General features: G+C 43.1%; 1 protein-coding gene and 1 pseudogene across 5 annotated transcripts; both read left to right on the top strand.

Moving 5' to 3' along the window:
• The first annotated feature begins 2,757 nt into the window (after window positions 1-2,757).
• Window positions 2,758-4,809, top strand: LOC115102184 (DNA repair protein complementing XP-C cells-like; annotated as a pseudogene).
• On the top strand, window positions 3,375-14,620 carry LOC115102183 (E3 ubiquitin-protein ligase ARIH2-like). Of its 5 annotated transcripts, XM_065005352.1 has the most exons (20): window positions 3,375-3,463; window positions 3,534-3,656; window positions 4,129-4,299; window positions 4,411-4,521; window positions 4,756-5,021; window positions 7,869-8,352; window positions 8,721-8,788; window positions 8,908-8,980; window positions 9,208-9,349; window positions 9,657-9,778; window positions 10,107-10,216; window positions 10,696-10,813; window positions 10,910-10,960; window positions 11,388-11,409; window positions 11,559-11,710; window positions 12,312-12,455; window positions 12,686-12,754; window positions 13,022-13,066; window positions 13,832-13,948; window positions 14,143-14,620. In XM_065005352.1, the coding sequence occupies exons 6-20, from the start codon at window positions 8,089-8,091 to the stop codon at window positions 14,212-14,214; spliced, it is 1,569 nt and encodes a 522-aa protein (XP_064861424.1). In that variant the 5' UTR covers window positions 3,375-3,463; window positions 3,534-3,656; window positions 4,129-4,299; window positions 4,411-4,521; window positions 4,756-5,021; window positions 7,869-8,088; the 3' UTR covers window positions 14,215-14,620. The 5 variants fall into 5 exon arrangements, with proteins under 5 accessions (XP_064861424.1, XP_064861428.1, XP_064861425.1 ...); XM_065005356.1 differs by lacking the exon at window positions 13,022-13,066; XM_065005353.1 differs by lacking the exons at window positions 3,375-3,463; window positions 3,534-3,656 and adding an exon at window positions 3,949-4,047.
• The last annotated feature ends 429 nt before the right edge of the window (window positions 14,621-15,049 follow it).

Genomic DNA, 15,049 nt, shown 5'->3' with positions numbered 1-15,049 from the left:
ATCCTACTGACATGACTCCTGAGAGTGATATCGTCCCTCCTTTTACAAGAGCTAGGATATACATGTATACAGTAAAGCCTGGGGGGGAAAGAAGAGGAAGATGAGAAAGGAATGAGCACTAGTTTTGCTTGTACAGTGTTTGTTTACATCACATGTAGATTAGTGTTCTCTGTATGTAGGCCTATGATGGCTCCGGTCCTTACTCTGTGTGTGTGTGTGTGGCCGTGTGATAATGTCTTCTGTCTTCAGAGCTGGCTGAGCCCTTAGGTTCAGTGGAGCCGGTAGAGCCCTGCCCTCAGCCTGTGGAGACAGAGATTGAGGCCCTTGACAACATCCGCAAAAAAAAAGCTGAAAAGTTGAGAGATGGTGGAAGATACAGTCTGTGTATTTGTGTGTACTCCTTTGGAAAATCAAGTATTATCTATGGTGGAACACTATCAGAGACAGGGATTATTGTTTATTTTTCCAAGATGAAAATATTAACCAATCAATCACCATGACAACTCTGGTGGTAAACCACATGACTCCAGGGAGAAGAGGAAGGCAGAGTTTGAGACCTACCTGCGACACGATGAACCGCTTCAACAAAGATGTGGTGGAGGACACACACACAAGGTGAGCACACATGCACACCCACACACAAGGCCATGTGGAGGTCCTTACACCACATGTTATCTCACAGACTGTCATGCTGCGTTCACCTGATAACAGAATGACTGTCGTCCTTTTTTCGCCTTAACATGTTCTCTTCTCATCTGAACACTGTATTCTTACGATATCGATTCTTAACATCTCTCCCATAGGTCCACCTCGTGTCTTTTAGCCAATGGGATGTTCCGGAATTGGTTGTGTATTGAACCTGCTGCCCACCCACTTTACCATGTTGGCCAAGGAACACATTGACACTAACTACCCCTCTGGCCTGCTCAACTGGCAAGAAGGGCCTTCAATGTGTGTGTGTGACTTTAACTGTGTGGAAACCTATTTCTCTGCTTATTCCTGAACTATGTTTACCCTTAACCTGACTCATTTAATCATACCTGGCTATGTTGTTAAGTCTGTGTTGTTCTTTGTACTTTATCCTGTTTGATGTCATCCTTCTCTCCAGGTTTGGGGGAATGTTCATGCTGAACCCAGATCTTCCCTGTGAGGAGAGGCTGGGACCACAGGCCGTGCTGGAGAGGAGGCTGGGCAGCCTCACTGCTAAACACCACCAGGAAATGACACTTGAGTGACATGTATCCAAATTGAAGGCACCTTGCAGAAACTTTTGTGCATGTTCGTCTGTTGCATATTCTTTTTTTCACTGCGAATGGAGTATGTTTGTGAGGGAGGACCATATTCTTTTGAACAACTTGGGCTCTTATGGTATGACTTGTTCTCTCTAGACATAAATCAGGCCCAACTTGGTTTGGCTTGATGGTACTCAACTGAAGCCTGTTTCCTTTGTCTTACCTGCATGATGCAACTTTGACCTCTGACCCCTGTGCTTGTCTGTTTCCATCAGCTGTTTCTGTTGGTGCTTAGGTTGTTGCAGCTCTTGTCAACTGCAGCTCTTGTCAACTGCTGCTCTCTCTGCAGCCCCCGTCACTGAAGCCCCCCCATCAGCCAAGGGTACAGCCTGAAGGCTTTTGGGTCGTTCTACGAAATGTGTGCATTTTGCATCCCTTTGATATTTTTAAGTAGAAATTGTGCACCAATATTTGATTTTAAAAGCCTTTTATATTACATGACGTGCCCTTTAATAGAGACCACATGGAGTATTCAATAAATCAGATTTTTTTTTACATGAATAAAGACTTGCTAAAGTGCTAAAATCCCGCATTTTGATGTGTCCCTCCGTGCACCCTCTGTGAATCTAGGAAGATTTTAACCCACTTAATCCCAACATTTTGATGTGTCCCTCCGTGCACTCTCTGTGAATCTAGGAAGATTTTAACCCACTTAATCCCAACATTTTGATGTGTCCCTCTGTGCACCCTCTGTGAATCTAGGAAGATTTTAACCCACTTAATCCCAACATTTCTCCAAGTTGTTGCCATCATTGTAAAGCCATAGTTATTTTGTTGCTTTGACAGTCATTTCTCGAGATTAATATTTATTTAATCTGATTAGTGATTGATTTACATCTGTCCCTCATTTTAAGGTCAACCCTGTTATGTGAACTGAACTCTTATTTTAATGTGGTGAAGCTATTCCTTTTAAAATATTTTTTAAACATCTAATAGTCAAACCATAGTGTAAAAGCAGGTGAGCTGGTTCTACTCTTTTTTTTTGGGGGGGGGGGCAATTTCTGATGTTTTGTGGTGGAAAAATGAGCAGATCGAACATAACAACCCTGTGTTACCCATAGATAGACAGGCTAGAAATGTTTTAACTATTCAATTTTTTGGGGGTGAAACTTACTTTCAATTTCCCCTCCCTGTTGCACACAACAATCTTCCATTCCCCCTGGTCCCAATGGGATTTATGTCTGTTTTAACATTAAATAGTCAACCTGTTAATTTATATGGTACTTAATAGGCACATACTATAGTCTTTTAAAATGTTTAATTTAACCTCTTGAGATGGGAACACATTTATTTATGAAGTTGAATATGTGCTCTTAATGATAAAATTAGGTGGAATCAAAAGTTACTACTCAAAAGGTATCCAATTTGTGGAACAAACCTTTTATTTATTAGTGTTCTTATGTTCATTGCGGTTGTATGTATACCCTTGTTATAGTTCACCGGCTCTGTGTGTGTCCTTATCTGATCCAAATCTCTTCCTCATAGCAAGGCCTCAGGTAGCCTGCCTGGAAAGAGTCCCTTGCAGAATAAACCTCCCAAAGAGATCCCCTCAGAGTCCAAGGTCTCCCCAGGGACCAAGAGACCTTAGGGGGGAAGGGCAAGAGACCTTAGGGGGGAAGGGCAAGAGAGGAGGGAAGAAGGCAAAAAAGAAAGAGTCAGGGGAGACTGAGACAGGTTTTTCAGTGGGACAGAAACCCAGTAACTCCCAAGTGCCGCAGCATAGCCTTGAAGGTGAGTTAGAAAGAGAGCAGTGAAAGGGAGGGACCCAGTGACGGGGAGGAGTTACAGCTGACCAATGAGGAGGACAGCGAGGCATCTGAGGAGCCAAAGCCATCAGGGCCAAGAAAGGGAAAGGAGGCAAGAGTTCAGCTTCACAGTGGAGGCAAGTAGTGGAGGCAAGAAGAAAGTGAAGAGGGGGATGAAGCCGAAGACGAGTGGTTGAAGGTCTACCTGGAGAAGACTGGTTGCTGGTTGTGTGTGGGTGGGGCACCCACTGTTCTCCAAGCAGGCCACGTAGCCCATAACCTACGTGGTAGTTGTGGATGGAGACAGTCACATGAAGGATCTGGGCAGCAAGTACGACCCCACCTGAATGACCTCCACCAGAATGTGCCAGGGAGACAAGGAGTGGTGGGAGGTGAGGAATCTGAGAGACATCCAGGAGGAAACAGGTGAGAATGAGACGCACATCCACACACTTTCATTTATACAGCTTGTCATATACACTCCTCTCTGCTCTAGCTCCAGGGGACGTTGCTGGACAAGCTGTTACCCACATCAATAGCAGACTTCACCCCCTGTACGCCCTGAAGAGACTACTGAGATATGAAGCTCTTACCTCAGGGGAGAGCTCGTCTACTCCAGGTAAGATTTTTTTTCATAACTGATTTTGAATGCAAATAATTAGATAGAGGGCTGTTTAAAATGATAAAGTTGTTTCAAAGCAGAGTTAATGGAAATGATGTTCTTTTTTGGAGGTAATGTAAATGTATTATTGTGGTGTTCATAGAGATTGTGTTTGGTATCCAAAACAAATGTATATTTTTTGAGTGTGAAAAGTAAAAAAATATACATTTTTAGCCTAGCAAACCCCCCCCCCCTCCCCACACACACACACACAAAGATGATGATAGGTTGTTCGAATCGCTCTTGGAAGGCCAGGATTACATCAGAGCAGAAGGACAAAGATGACCTGCCTCTGCTTGGTAAATGGCAGACAGAGGAGTACCAGCCACCAGTAGCTGTAGATGGCAGGGTATGATTACTCTAAAAAAAAACTTGTGTGTATATTACAGTGTATTAACCATTGAGTTAGGTGTATGTTTGTTTTCTCCAGGTGCCTCGTAATGACTTTGGCAACGTGTTCCTGTTCAAGCCCTGCATGTTGCCAGTAGGTTGTGTCATTCTTCAACTGCCAAACCTCAAGAGTAGCTAAGAAGCTGGACATGGACTGTGCCTTTGCTGTCGCTGGCTTTAACTTCCACCATGGTGGCTACTTTCATGCTGTGTACGTTTTTCCTTGTCTGTGTGTTTGTATGTGCATATGTATAGTGGAATTGTTTGTTTCTGACATGTATGCTGGTGTTACGTAGTATGTTTCTGTGTGTTTATTTTCTAGAACGGATGGCTACATTGTGTGTGTGTATGTGTGTGTGTGTGAGGAGCATGAGGAGATCCTGAGTTCAGCTTGGGTGGAAGACCAAGAGATCCAGAGATCTAGTAGAAAGAGGTAAGTTATAGTGTGTCTGAATGTGTTTGTGAAAACACAATTAGCTCAAAGCTCACCTTTTGTAACCGCCACTCTTATTGTACAGTTGTATTTAATTAAATGCATATTTTATGCAATTAATCCTCTTTATGGAGGTGTCTTTTTTAAACATATACTACAGTGTAGTACAGACAATGTTTGTTATGTTAGTGCTGCTCATATTTTGTTCACATGTATCTTGTGTGTCTTTTCCAGAAGCAGGAAAAGAGAGCCGTGTCTAACTGGACTCTGCTGGTGAAGGCCCTCTGATCAGGGAGACACTCCAGCGGTGCTATGGGAAGAAAGGCCCAACAGCCGGGGGAGGACTGGACCAACTGAAGAGCCAGAATGGGGACAGGGTCTGTCGTCTGAAGGGGAGGGGGATGAGGAGCGTAGGCAGCTGCTGCCACACTGGCACAGACTTGGCCCCAGGACAGTGGCACAGGGGGACCAAACGGGAGAAAAGGGTCCCGTTCGAGAAAGTATGTGTTCTTCATGTTTCCAGAATGGATCAGAGCCAATATTCACAATGTGTTTCAGTGCTGATCTAGAATCTGTTTAGCCTTTTAGATCATAATGAATAAGATTACATGGACAGGGAGGACCAGATCCTAAATCAGCACTCCTACTTTAAGACACTATGAATACGGGCCCAGAAGTAGGTCAGACAGACAGGTGTTCCGTGATTAGTGTTGCGTGATTCTCGGTTCCTGATGTCTTACAGGATATGTAGGTCATTGTAATCCCTGTGGACCAAGACCTACAAAGCAGCCTGGCACAAACTCAAACCTGTACTGCTGCAGGTGGTGGACCCTCAATGTAAACTGATTGAAATTATTTAAATGTAGATTTATTTGTAAATTCACCAGAAACTAATGTCAGACAGTCTATTTATATTTGGGTCCCGTCTTGAAGAACAGAATTGGCCAATGGTAGTCATACCTGGCGACACGGAAGTGGCGTAAATTGTGAATATTCGTGTACTTCCTGTCTTCTGCTTTACTGGGGGTGCTGATCGAGAATTGGTTCTGTTTTGTAGAGCCAGGTTTGGCTTCAATTGCAAGGCAACCCGCAAGGTAAGTATAGACAGCAGTACTTGGTGGGAAGATATATGCTAACGATAAAGCGGAGTAGTTTGTTAATGAGCCTCAGATGGCCTTGTTTATATGCCAATCTCCGGCCTAGAGTGTGAGACGCGGTTGCGAAGGGGCTCCAGCTACTCGTTAGCTAGCTAGCTATCAGCTGTGGATAATTCCAGGGTGGAACAATGGCACAGCTGTTTTAAAAAAAAAGTATTATTATTTTTTACCTCGCCTAGGTCTAGCATATCGTATTTGATGGGTTATTAAACTATTGAGTTGGAAAACTGATTTTGTGGTAACCTCCAGTGTATTACTATATTGCTATCTAACGTAATATGTAGCACCCCAAATGCTACATATAAAAATAAAAAAACGAACAATTTTTTAAATCAAATGGATACGAAACTATTTAAGAAATGAGAATTGTATTTAGAATATATTCTCTAATTAAATATTCCAACAGATTGGTGGTCAAGCTATCTTACTCAAATGCAACGGTGATGTGGGTAAGATCCATATTAAGCTTTCTAACTAAGTACTTCTAACTTGGAACCAACTTTTCCCCAAATAGATATACAGTACCAGTCAAACATTGACACATTTTACTCATTCCAGAGTTTCTGTATTTTTACATTGTAGAATAATCGTGAAGACCATCAAACTATGAAATTACACATGTGGAATCATTTAGTAACCAAATAAATGTTAAACAAATCATTATATTTTAGGTTCTTCAAAGTAGCCACCCTTTGCCTTGACAACTTTGCACACTCTTGGCATTCTCTCAACCAGCTTCACCTGGAATGCTTTTCCAACGGTCTTGAAAGATTTCCCCAATATGAGTACTTGTTGGCTGCTTTTCCTTCACTCTGCAGTCCAAACCATCTCAATTTGGTAGAGGTCAGGTGATCTCACGCAGCTGGGTGAGAGAATGCCAAGAGTGTGCAAAGCTGTCAAGGCAAAGGGTGGCTACTTTGAAGAATCTCAAATATAATGATTTGTTTAACAAACATTATGTTGTGCCCAATAGAAACTAATGGTAGATCATGGAGGCATCCACATTAATGTAGAAGTGTTCAGAAACAAGTTATATTTTTATTTACGATAAAAGTGACACTACATGATTTACTATTAATTTCTATTGGGCACAACATAATCCAAAACGCAACCAAACAAACTGCAAATCCATTCAACAAGTTGGTAGAAGAGTCACAAGCTTGATTTTTAGTCATTGCATGCTAGGGATATGGGACCAAATACTAAACTTTTTACTAAATGTAGTGAATTTGTTCAAATACCTATGACACCTTAAAATCTGGGGGGAGGGGCTATTTACATGAAAGTGCATTAATTTCTAAACAGGAAAACATCTGTTTTGAATATACCCTCAAATAAAAGGTGACATTCTGCAATGTTAAGTTTAGGGAGTGTATGTAAAGTTAAGAATGTCACCCTGCATAAGTGCCTATTTATAGCATGGAGAGAATGCGAACAAGCGTCTGGTACTGACCTGGGGCCAGGTCGATTTTGCAAGTCACAAATTACAACTCCTGGCTGCCCACTGTGGTGATCTTATGGCTTCATGTTAATGCTGCATACGTGCATCACAACCTGTAGGACAGGATCAGATATCTGAGAGAGAACTACAATCACAACAGCGCCAACTACATCAAGGTGCTTTTGAGATTGCAAGTCATTAATTATTTGGCAAACTAATCCTGTTTTTGGTTATTATGGCTAGCTGGACTCTGTCACGCAGCTGCCCGTGTCTACTGTCCTACCAACTTGTCTGTACTGTAAAACATTGTCATGTAGCTAATCCTTTAAACTGCTTCATTAAGCTGTTACTCATGCTTTGTATCCCACACGTGTTTACATACTGTTTGTCTAATGTACAGTACAACTAAAAGAAAGTCCTAGGGGTAATGGAAGATCTGAAGAGTAAATCTGAAGCTTTGGTTGGAGAGAAGTTTTACCGGATCTCTACTCAGTGAATCACACAAGTGGCTGGGTATTAGAGCAGACTGCTCTATCTTGTGCAGAGCGAGAACTTGACTGGAGTACAAGTTACATTGATCTAAGTACAGAAGATTTAGATGAATGAACACCATGCCTGGCAAGCCATCTCTCCTCCCTGACCCAGTTCTTCGAGATCATGTAACTTGATTTCCTCATAAATCTCTTTAAAGTAACACTCAACCATGATATTTTTCCCCCTTTCATCCCTCCCTCCCTCCTTTTCTACAGTTCTTTGTGTCCTCTCAGACCATCCACCTAGTCGGTTCCTCATGAAAGACGGGGAGTGTAACTTCTTCTGCTTCTTCCGTTGCTGCTGAGTGGTGTCGGGCTAGTCTGTGGAACCGTGTTCTCTGGGAGCTGTAGTTCCCCCGGTGACGCTGACGGCCGGAGAGCTGTCAGTCAGTCCCAGAGAGAGAGTGCGAGAGAGAGAGAGGGGCTCTGCCGGGGAATGTCTGTGGACATGAACAGCCAGGCCTCTGACAGCAATGAGGATGACTTCGGGGTCAACTCTGAGGAGGACGAGGATGACGACGGGGGTGACGATGAGGACCAGGGGGACATAGTGGACTACTACGACGGTGTGGCCGGAGACATGGAGCAGCAGGGGGCCGACTCGTTTGACCCAGAGGAGTACCAGTTCACCTGCCTCACCTACAGTGAGATCCAGAAGGTGCTCTGCAAGGAGGTCAACAGTATCGCTGCCATCCTGAAGGTTGGTGTTGGGCTTGTCTATGGGGTAGTCGTTCCATTAACCACAGATCTAGGATCAGATTACCATTCCCTCAATTGTAACCATAACAATTAAAGGTGTGAAAATATCTGACCCTAGGTTAGGTGGGCATGCATGATTAATTCCCATCAGAACGGGTGTGCTTTAGCCCAAATTAAATGGGTAACTGAAAAATCTGACCATATCAGTGGCAGGGTCACATGATATCTAGGTATAGGAGTTCCTTGTCGTCTCGGTGATTATCAGTTTGAAGAAGTATGAAAATAGTTGAAGAGGGTGTGCAGCCTGCTGGGAACCACTGTATTGATACGCTGCCTTCTCCTGATGCTCATGCTGCTCTCTCTGTACAGGTTTTACCTGCTGTAGCCAAACTGGTCCTTGTGCATTTTCACTGGCAAGTGTCACAAATACTGGACAGGTAAACGCACACATGCATTGTCATACTCACTTATATTTTCATACACATGCATAGCGAATATTGTGATATACTGGTACTAATTCTATTTCTGATGCACTCGTTTTTATTTTGCCTTTCAGATACAAGTCCAACTCATCTCAGTTGCTGTCTGAGGCCCAGGTCCAGCCCAGCAGCACCTGCAGATCAGTTCCTGTAAGAACTAAGAGTGCTCTTTTGTCTTAGTGAGTGTGTCTGTAATGTATTTGGGTAAAGTTAAAGGTGGTATCTGGAAAGGCAAGGCGACTCAATGTTCCAGTTGTGTAGGTGTTCTGAACTAAACACCAACTAAAAGGTCACTGACCAGATATGGCACTTGGGCCACTATTTGAGAATCACTGGTATGTAATATTGGTATGTTTTAATGTTTTGTGGGTCTCCAGACTCCTCAGTCCCTCCAGTGTGGGGTGTGTCTGCAGCTGGTTCGGAGGGATGCCCTGCTTGCGCTGCCCTGCCAGCACTCCTTCTGCAAAACATGCTGGGAGCAGCATTGCACTGTACTCGTCAAAGATGGGATGGGAGTGGGTAAGCAGCACTGCTAGGGATGATACGACCTGTCAAAGTGTTAAGTCAGGAGCTGGCTCTTCCTTTGAAGGGAGTGATGCGATAGGCTTTGAAGAGGACCCCTGGTGGGATATTTATTTACCAGTATTTGATTGCTTTTATGTGCAATCAGATTCAGATGTATTGTTACCTTTAGATGTTTTAAAATAAAAAACGTTATGCATGTGTTTCTCCAGATCATATTTTTTTGAATGCTCTGTGTGTATGCATCATCTTCAAAAGTTCAAATGACGCGCGCGCGTGTGTGTGTGTGTTTGTCTGTGTGCAGGTATCTCCTGTATGGCTCAGGATTGTTCCCTCCAAATGCCAGAGGACTTTGTGCTCCCGCTGCTGCCTGGTGAGGAGCTGAAGGACAAATATAGACGCTACCTCTTCAGGGACTATGTGGAGGTACAAGTCTTGGTGCTTCCCACTCAGTCTGCCCTCTTTCTATTAGTCTCCCAGTTTGCCTTTCTCTCACTACACCTTTTGTTCTTGGGACAGCAAACGGTGAACAACCATACTGTCCGCATACACTGCTTTAATCATTATTTTTTTTTACAATCAACCTCTTAATTTCTGTCATTCAGCTATTGTGTGTATGTTTATCAAGTGCTCTCCACCTATTGAACATGTCTGTAACAATGGGAAAGGCCTAGTCGGTCTCTAGGCACTGCCGGTAAGGCCTAGTCGGTCTCTAAGCACTGCCGGTAAGGCCCAGTCTCTCGCCCTCCTTCAGAGCCACTTCCAGCTGCAGCTGTGTCCAGGGGCAGACTGTCCCATCGTCATCCAAGTGCAGGAGCCACGGGCCCGCAGAGTACAGTGCATCCGCTGCAATGAGGTCTTCTGGTGAGACACGCACAGATGCCCGCAAATACAGCTCTTACGCCCAGATGCCCGCACATACAGCTCTCATGCCCAGATGCCCGCACATACAGCTCTCACGCCCAGATGCCCGCACATACAGCTCTTACGCCCAGATGCCCGCACATACAGCTCTTACGCCCAGATGCCCGCACATACAGCTCTTACGCCCAGATGCCCGCACATACAGCTCTTACGCCCAGATGCCCGCACATACAGCTCTTACGCCCAGATGCCCGCACATACAGCTCTTACGCCCAGATGCCCGCACATACAGCTCTTACGCCCAGATGCCCGCACATACAGCTCTTACGTGCAGATGCCCGCACATACAGCTCTTACGCACCGATTAATGCACAAGGTGTCAAATAATATGCATCATGTCAGATGAACATATGCACTGATCATATCATTGACTCCCTGCAGATGCCCTTTTTAATGTTTCTCGCTACATCTGCCCTTAGTTTCAAATGCCGGATCATGTACCACGCCCCAACAGACTGCCCAACCATCCGAAGGTGGCTAACCAAATGTGCAGACGATTCAGAGACCGCCAACTACATCAGTGCACACACTAAAGATGTAAGACTGCATACACACACAATTAAAGCAATTGTGTGATTTTCCAATATTTCCCTTTGCTTTTGTACATAATGTTTAATAGTGTGTATTTTTCAGTGTCCTAAGTGCAATATCTGCATTGAGAAGAATGGAGGCTGCAATCACATGGTGAGTGAGGATGGAATCCAGCATTATCTCAAGGTTATACCAACTATGGGCACATTGACATTTGTATTAGTGTTCTATAAATCTCTGGCACTTTAAGTCATTTCAAACTCTACATGTTCTTTATATTGTCTCTATTTAATCAGGCTTTAAATGAATCAGACAGCTAGCTAGACAACTGCAGGACAACCTCCATCTTATGACATCAGAATTATTCAAATACAATTTTCCCAATTAGAATTCCCCTTGAGAGAGACTGCCTACTGCTTTCTTGCCGGGCTATATGCTGAATTCAGTAATGCTTTAGCTCCTGTCTTTATTCAGACCAGACACTTTGAAATACTAATGGATTCTAAAGTCATTGAATGATATTCTATGTAATGTTAGAGATGCCAAATGACTGATGTTGCGTTTCCTCGGTCTGTTTCAGCAATGCTCCAAGTGCAAACACGGTATGTATCCAATTATACTTACAGCTTTGCACCTAATTAGCTTTTCTACCGATCATCATTTGTCAGTTCAACTGACTCCAGCCATATGTAGCCCATTTTGACATTCATATCATATAGTTTTTCACTAATGTCAGCATCACTGTGTGTAGACTTCTGCTGGATGTGTCTGGGGGACTGGAAGACCCATGGCAGTGAGTACTATGAGTGCAGTCGCTACAAGGAGAACCCAGACATCGTCAACCAAAGCCAGCAGGCACAGGCCAGAGAGGCCCTCAAGAAATACCTCTTCTACTTTGAGAGGGTGAGATGCATACACACAAACATGCTACTACCACTGACAAGAACATATGACAGTCAAACATCTGCTCACACTGAGTATTATGTGTAGTTAAGTGAACCTTTCTGAAGTATCACAATGTTTAATGTAAATAGATGACATTAACGACATCAAATCACTGCGTGGCCAGAGTAACTGTTAATCAGGTGGCCTGTGGTTTGTTTAGTACTTGGCACCATCAGCACCTGTAATGTCAACCAGAGCCATATAATTTAGAATAAAATAAGAAAATATTATATCAATACATACTGTGCACTTTCAAGGATAGTATATACATGAATGTTCCTCAGTCACACATACTTATACAGAAGTAGTCTTCACATTCTCTTGTACTTTTAGATCATGGGAACTCAATCTCCCATACATGTTAAAAACAAATCTGTGAATGTTACAAGCAATGACGACATGTTAAATGAACACTGAGATACTTTTCAGAATCACCCAAAACATGCTTATAAGTATGTGACTTTCTTGAGGATGTTTCGTGTTTTATTTTATTACATTTTGTGTCTGTTTTCTTACTGTTTCTCCAGTCCAGACTGTGACCGTGTGTTTGTCTCTTTAGTGGGAGAACCACAATAAGAGTCTCCAGCTGGAGGCTCAGACGTACCAGCGGATCCAGGAGAAGATCCAAGAGCGGGTGATGAACAACCTGGGCACCTGGATAGACTGGCAGTACCTGCAGAACGCTGCCAAGCTGCTGGCCAAGGTACTACTGCCCCTGCCTGCCTCAGTCACACACAAAGGAAAAAACACACACATTAACACTGGAATGTATAGGGCTTTTCACACTACAAATTAGTATGTAACCGAGGCAACACAGTTTGGTTCAGGTTGGCATTATGGTGTGAAAGGAGTATCTGTGTACTTATTTGACCTACTACACTGTGCTTAAACCAATAACAAGTCATGCTTATCTCTTATCTCTTTGTCCCACAGTGTCGCTACACACTGCAGTATACTTACCCCTACGCCTACTACATGGAGTCTGGTCCTCGTAAAAAACTGGTGAGAATCCTGTCTTGTTCTGTGTGTGTGTCAGTAGTATAAGCTAACAAAGGCTTAGTAAGCTATATTAAATATATCAAGTCAAATGCTAATTATCTATATTATAATACCGTATGCCACTTAATTAACTGCGGGGGGTCTCCACTTACAATTTAGCCCTGATTTATAAGGGGGGGAAAGCACGTCGTCCTGTTACATGCTACTGGTCATTTTATATTCCGCTGTGTTTGGTATTTTTGTTTATTTTCCCGGTTTTTGTGTTTTCAGAATGTTCGTTGCTGTGGGAGATCGTGCTGTCACAATGCATATGATGTAGGCAATTGTAGGCCAATTTGGAAACTGTAGAATGACTACATTACCCATAATACTCATTGACTGAACATTCCAAATTACCATTGCAATTGTGCTGCGTTCAGTTGCTAGTCGGAACTAAGAAACTCAGAAATTTGACATGGAAGCTCGTTGTAGAAACAAACTGTTTCCCACTTAAGTACCAGAACCAACCAATAGGACTCTCTATGCTAATAACTTGCATTCATTTGATTTCGGAGGTTCTGAGTTTCCGATAGGATTTGAATGCAGCATTATGCATCACAAGGCATTTATTGATCACAATAGTATTTATATTGTGTAGGGCAGGCCAGTAACCTTTGGACATAATTGCTTTAAAAGAGGGGAGGGGAATTCCACTCATATTTTTAAAGCTTTTATTTAGAAAGATTATAAATGACAAGGGGATACAGAGGAAAATGAGGGTCAACTTTTTTCTGGTGAGGAGTCACGTGTTGAGAGTTACCACTCAGCCACAGCTCTGTATACCTACTTAAATTTGTAACCACATTTTCAGTATTGTACACACAGGATGACATTTAGCAGTGAGCAAAATAATAGCTTATTAGCAGCATGAATTTGTGCTTTGCAGGAGGGTTATTGCGTGAACGATTCTGTGACGGTTGCAGTCCACAAAGATGAAATTGAATTGATCAGATCCATAAATTAACGGGCAGGGTGCCGCTAGTTGCTTATGACATATCAAACATGCTGTCTGAAATGAATGTGTTTTTCTATCCTATTCAGTTTGAGTACCAGCAGGCCCAGCTTGAGGCAGAGATTGAGAACCTGTCTTGGAAGGTGGAGCGAGCAGACACCTACGAGCGAGGGAGTGAGGGGGAGCTGAGCGCCAATGACCGAGGGGTAAGAAAGGGGGGTTTGGGAGGTTTCCAGATTGGGACTTGCATTGGCTGGGATCACAGGGGAGTTGAGGGGTATTGGCATGTCTTGGGAAATCGGAAGGACCAAAAAGATGTTGCAGCATATTAATTTATTAGACCATTGTGTGAAGAATTTAACTCCTTCATAAGTCATTCATGACCCTCTGTTTCTCTCAGGATCTGGAGAATCAGATGCACATTGCTGAGCAGAGGAGACGCACGCTGCTGAAGGATTTTCACGACACCTGAAGTTACCATCCTACTGCAAAGCACCAACAGCTCCCTCCTTCATCCCTCCCTCATTAAGTGCTCTATTTGTCTGCTACAGGGTCTCAGAATGGCACAGTCCCCCCCTCATTTAGATCTGTCAACAACGCCACATTCTTACACTACACCATGAAATGAGAAAGCATTGCGCATGCTCGCGCACTCACACATACACACAAACACTCTTCAGAAAATAAAACAAATTCTTAATTTTCCTCCCACGCGGTCCCACCATCCTTCTACTTTTCTTTCTTCTCATATTGTTCACATTTTTCTGGAAATGGCTGTTGATAGTTAGATTGTTTAAGAAACGGAAAATTTAAAAAATGCTGTAATTTTCCATGGTTGTACATTAATACAGAAATAGTTACTGAGTTTTTAAAACAAATTTGTTTCTTGTGTATTAATTATCACACACCAATGCCTGTAAGAGTTTGCAAGAGAGTAGAAACACACTGGCACCCAGGCTAGGTTCACCAGCAGTGGTGTGGTTATCTATGGGTTGACTGCAAACTTTTACTGATAACCCTTACTCTCAGAGAATCTTAACTTTAGGACTCATTTTGCTCAGATTACATACTCAACACTTCAGACGTGTTAAGTTCTGATACCCTCTGACCTTCCAACACAAACAGTAGACCTCCACAATGCATTAATTTTTGACACAGCCCCTTAAGAGCTTCAGCATAGCAGACTGATCAGAATAAGCAGTGACTATGTCCAAATATAGGCAGCATCATATGCCAGATATAACTGGTCTAATGCACTCTGTCCTTTTACGTGTGCATGCCACTTTATAGTGGGAGGTCCAAAACTT

Source organism: Oncorhynchus nerka, linkage group LG20 (assembly GCF_034236695.1).
Source record: "Oncorhynchus nerka isolate Pitt River linkage group LG20, Oner_Uvic_2.0, whole genome shotgun sequence".
NCBI lineage: Eukaryota > Metazoa > Chordata > Actinopteri > Salmoniformes > Salmonidae > Oncorhynchus > Oncorhynchus nerka.
The sequence above is the reverse complement of the archived record's forward strand: the minus strand, read 5'-3'. Positions and strand labels throughout refer to the sequence as shown.

Excerpts from the sequence above, each read along its gene's own strand:
- LOC115102183 (XM_065005352.1), top strand. The coding sequence starts at position 8,089 with ATGTCTGTGGACATGAACAGCCAGGCCTCTGACAGCAATGAGGATGAC. Across the intron at positions 9,779-10,106 it reads TCTTCAGGGACTATGTGGAG|AGCCACTTCCAGCTGCAGCT; the intron begins GTACAAGTCTTG and ends GCCCTCCTTCAG. Across the intron at positions 12,755-13,021 it reads CTGGTCCTCGTAAAAAACTG|AATGTTCGTTGCTGTGGGAG; the intron begins GTGAGAATCCTG and ends TTGTGTTTTCAG.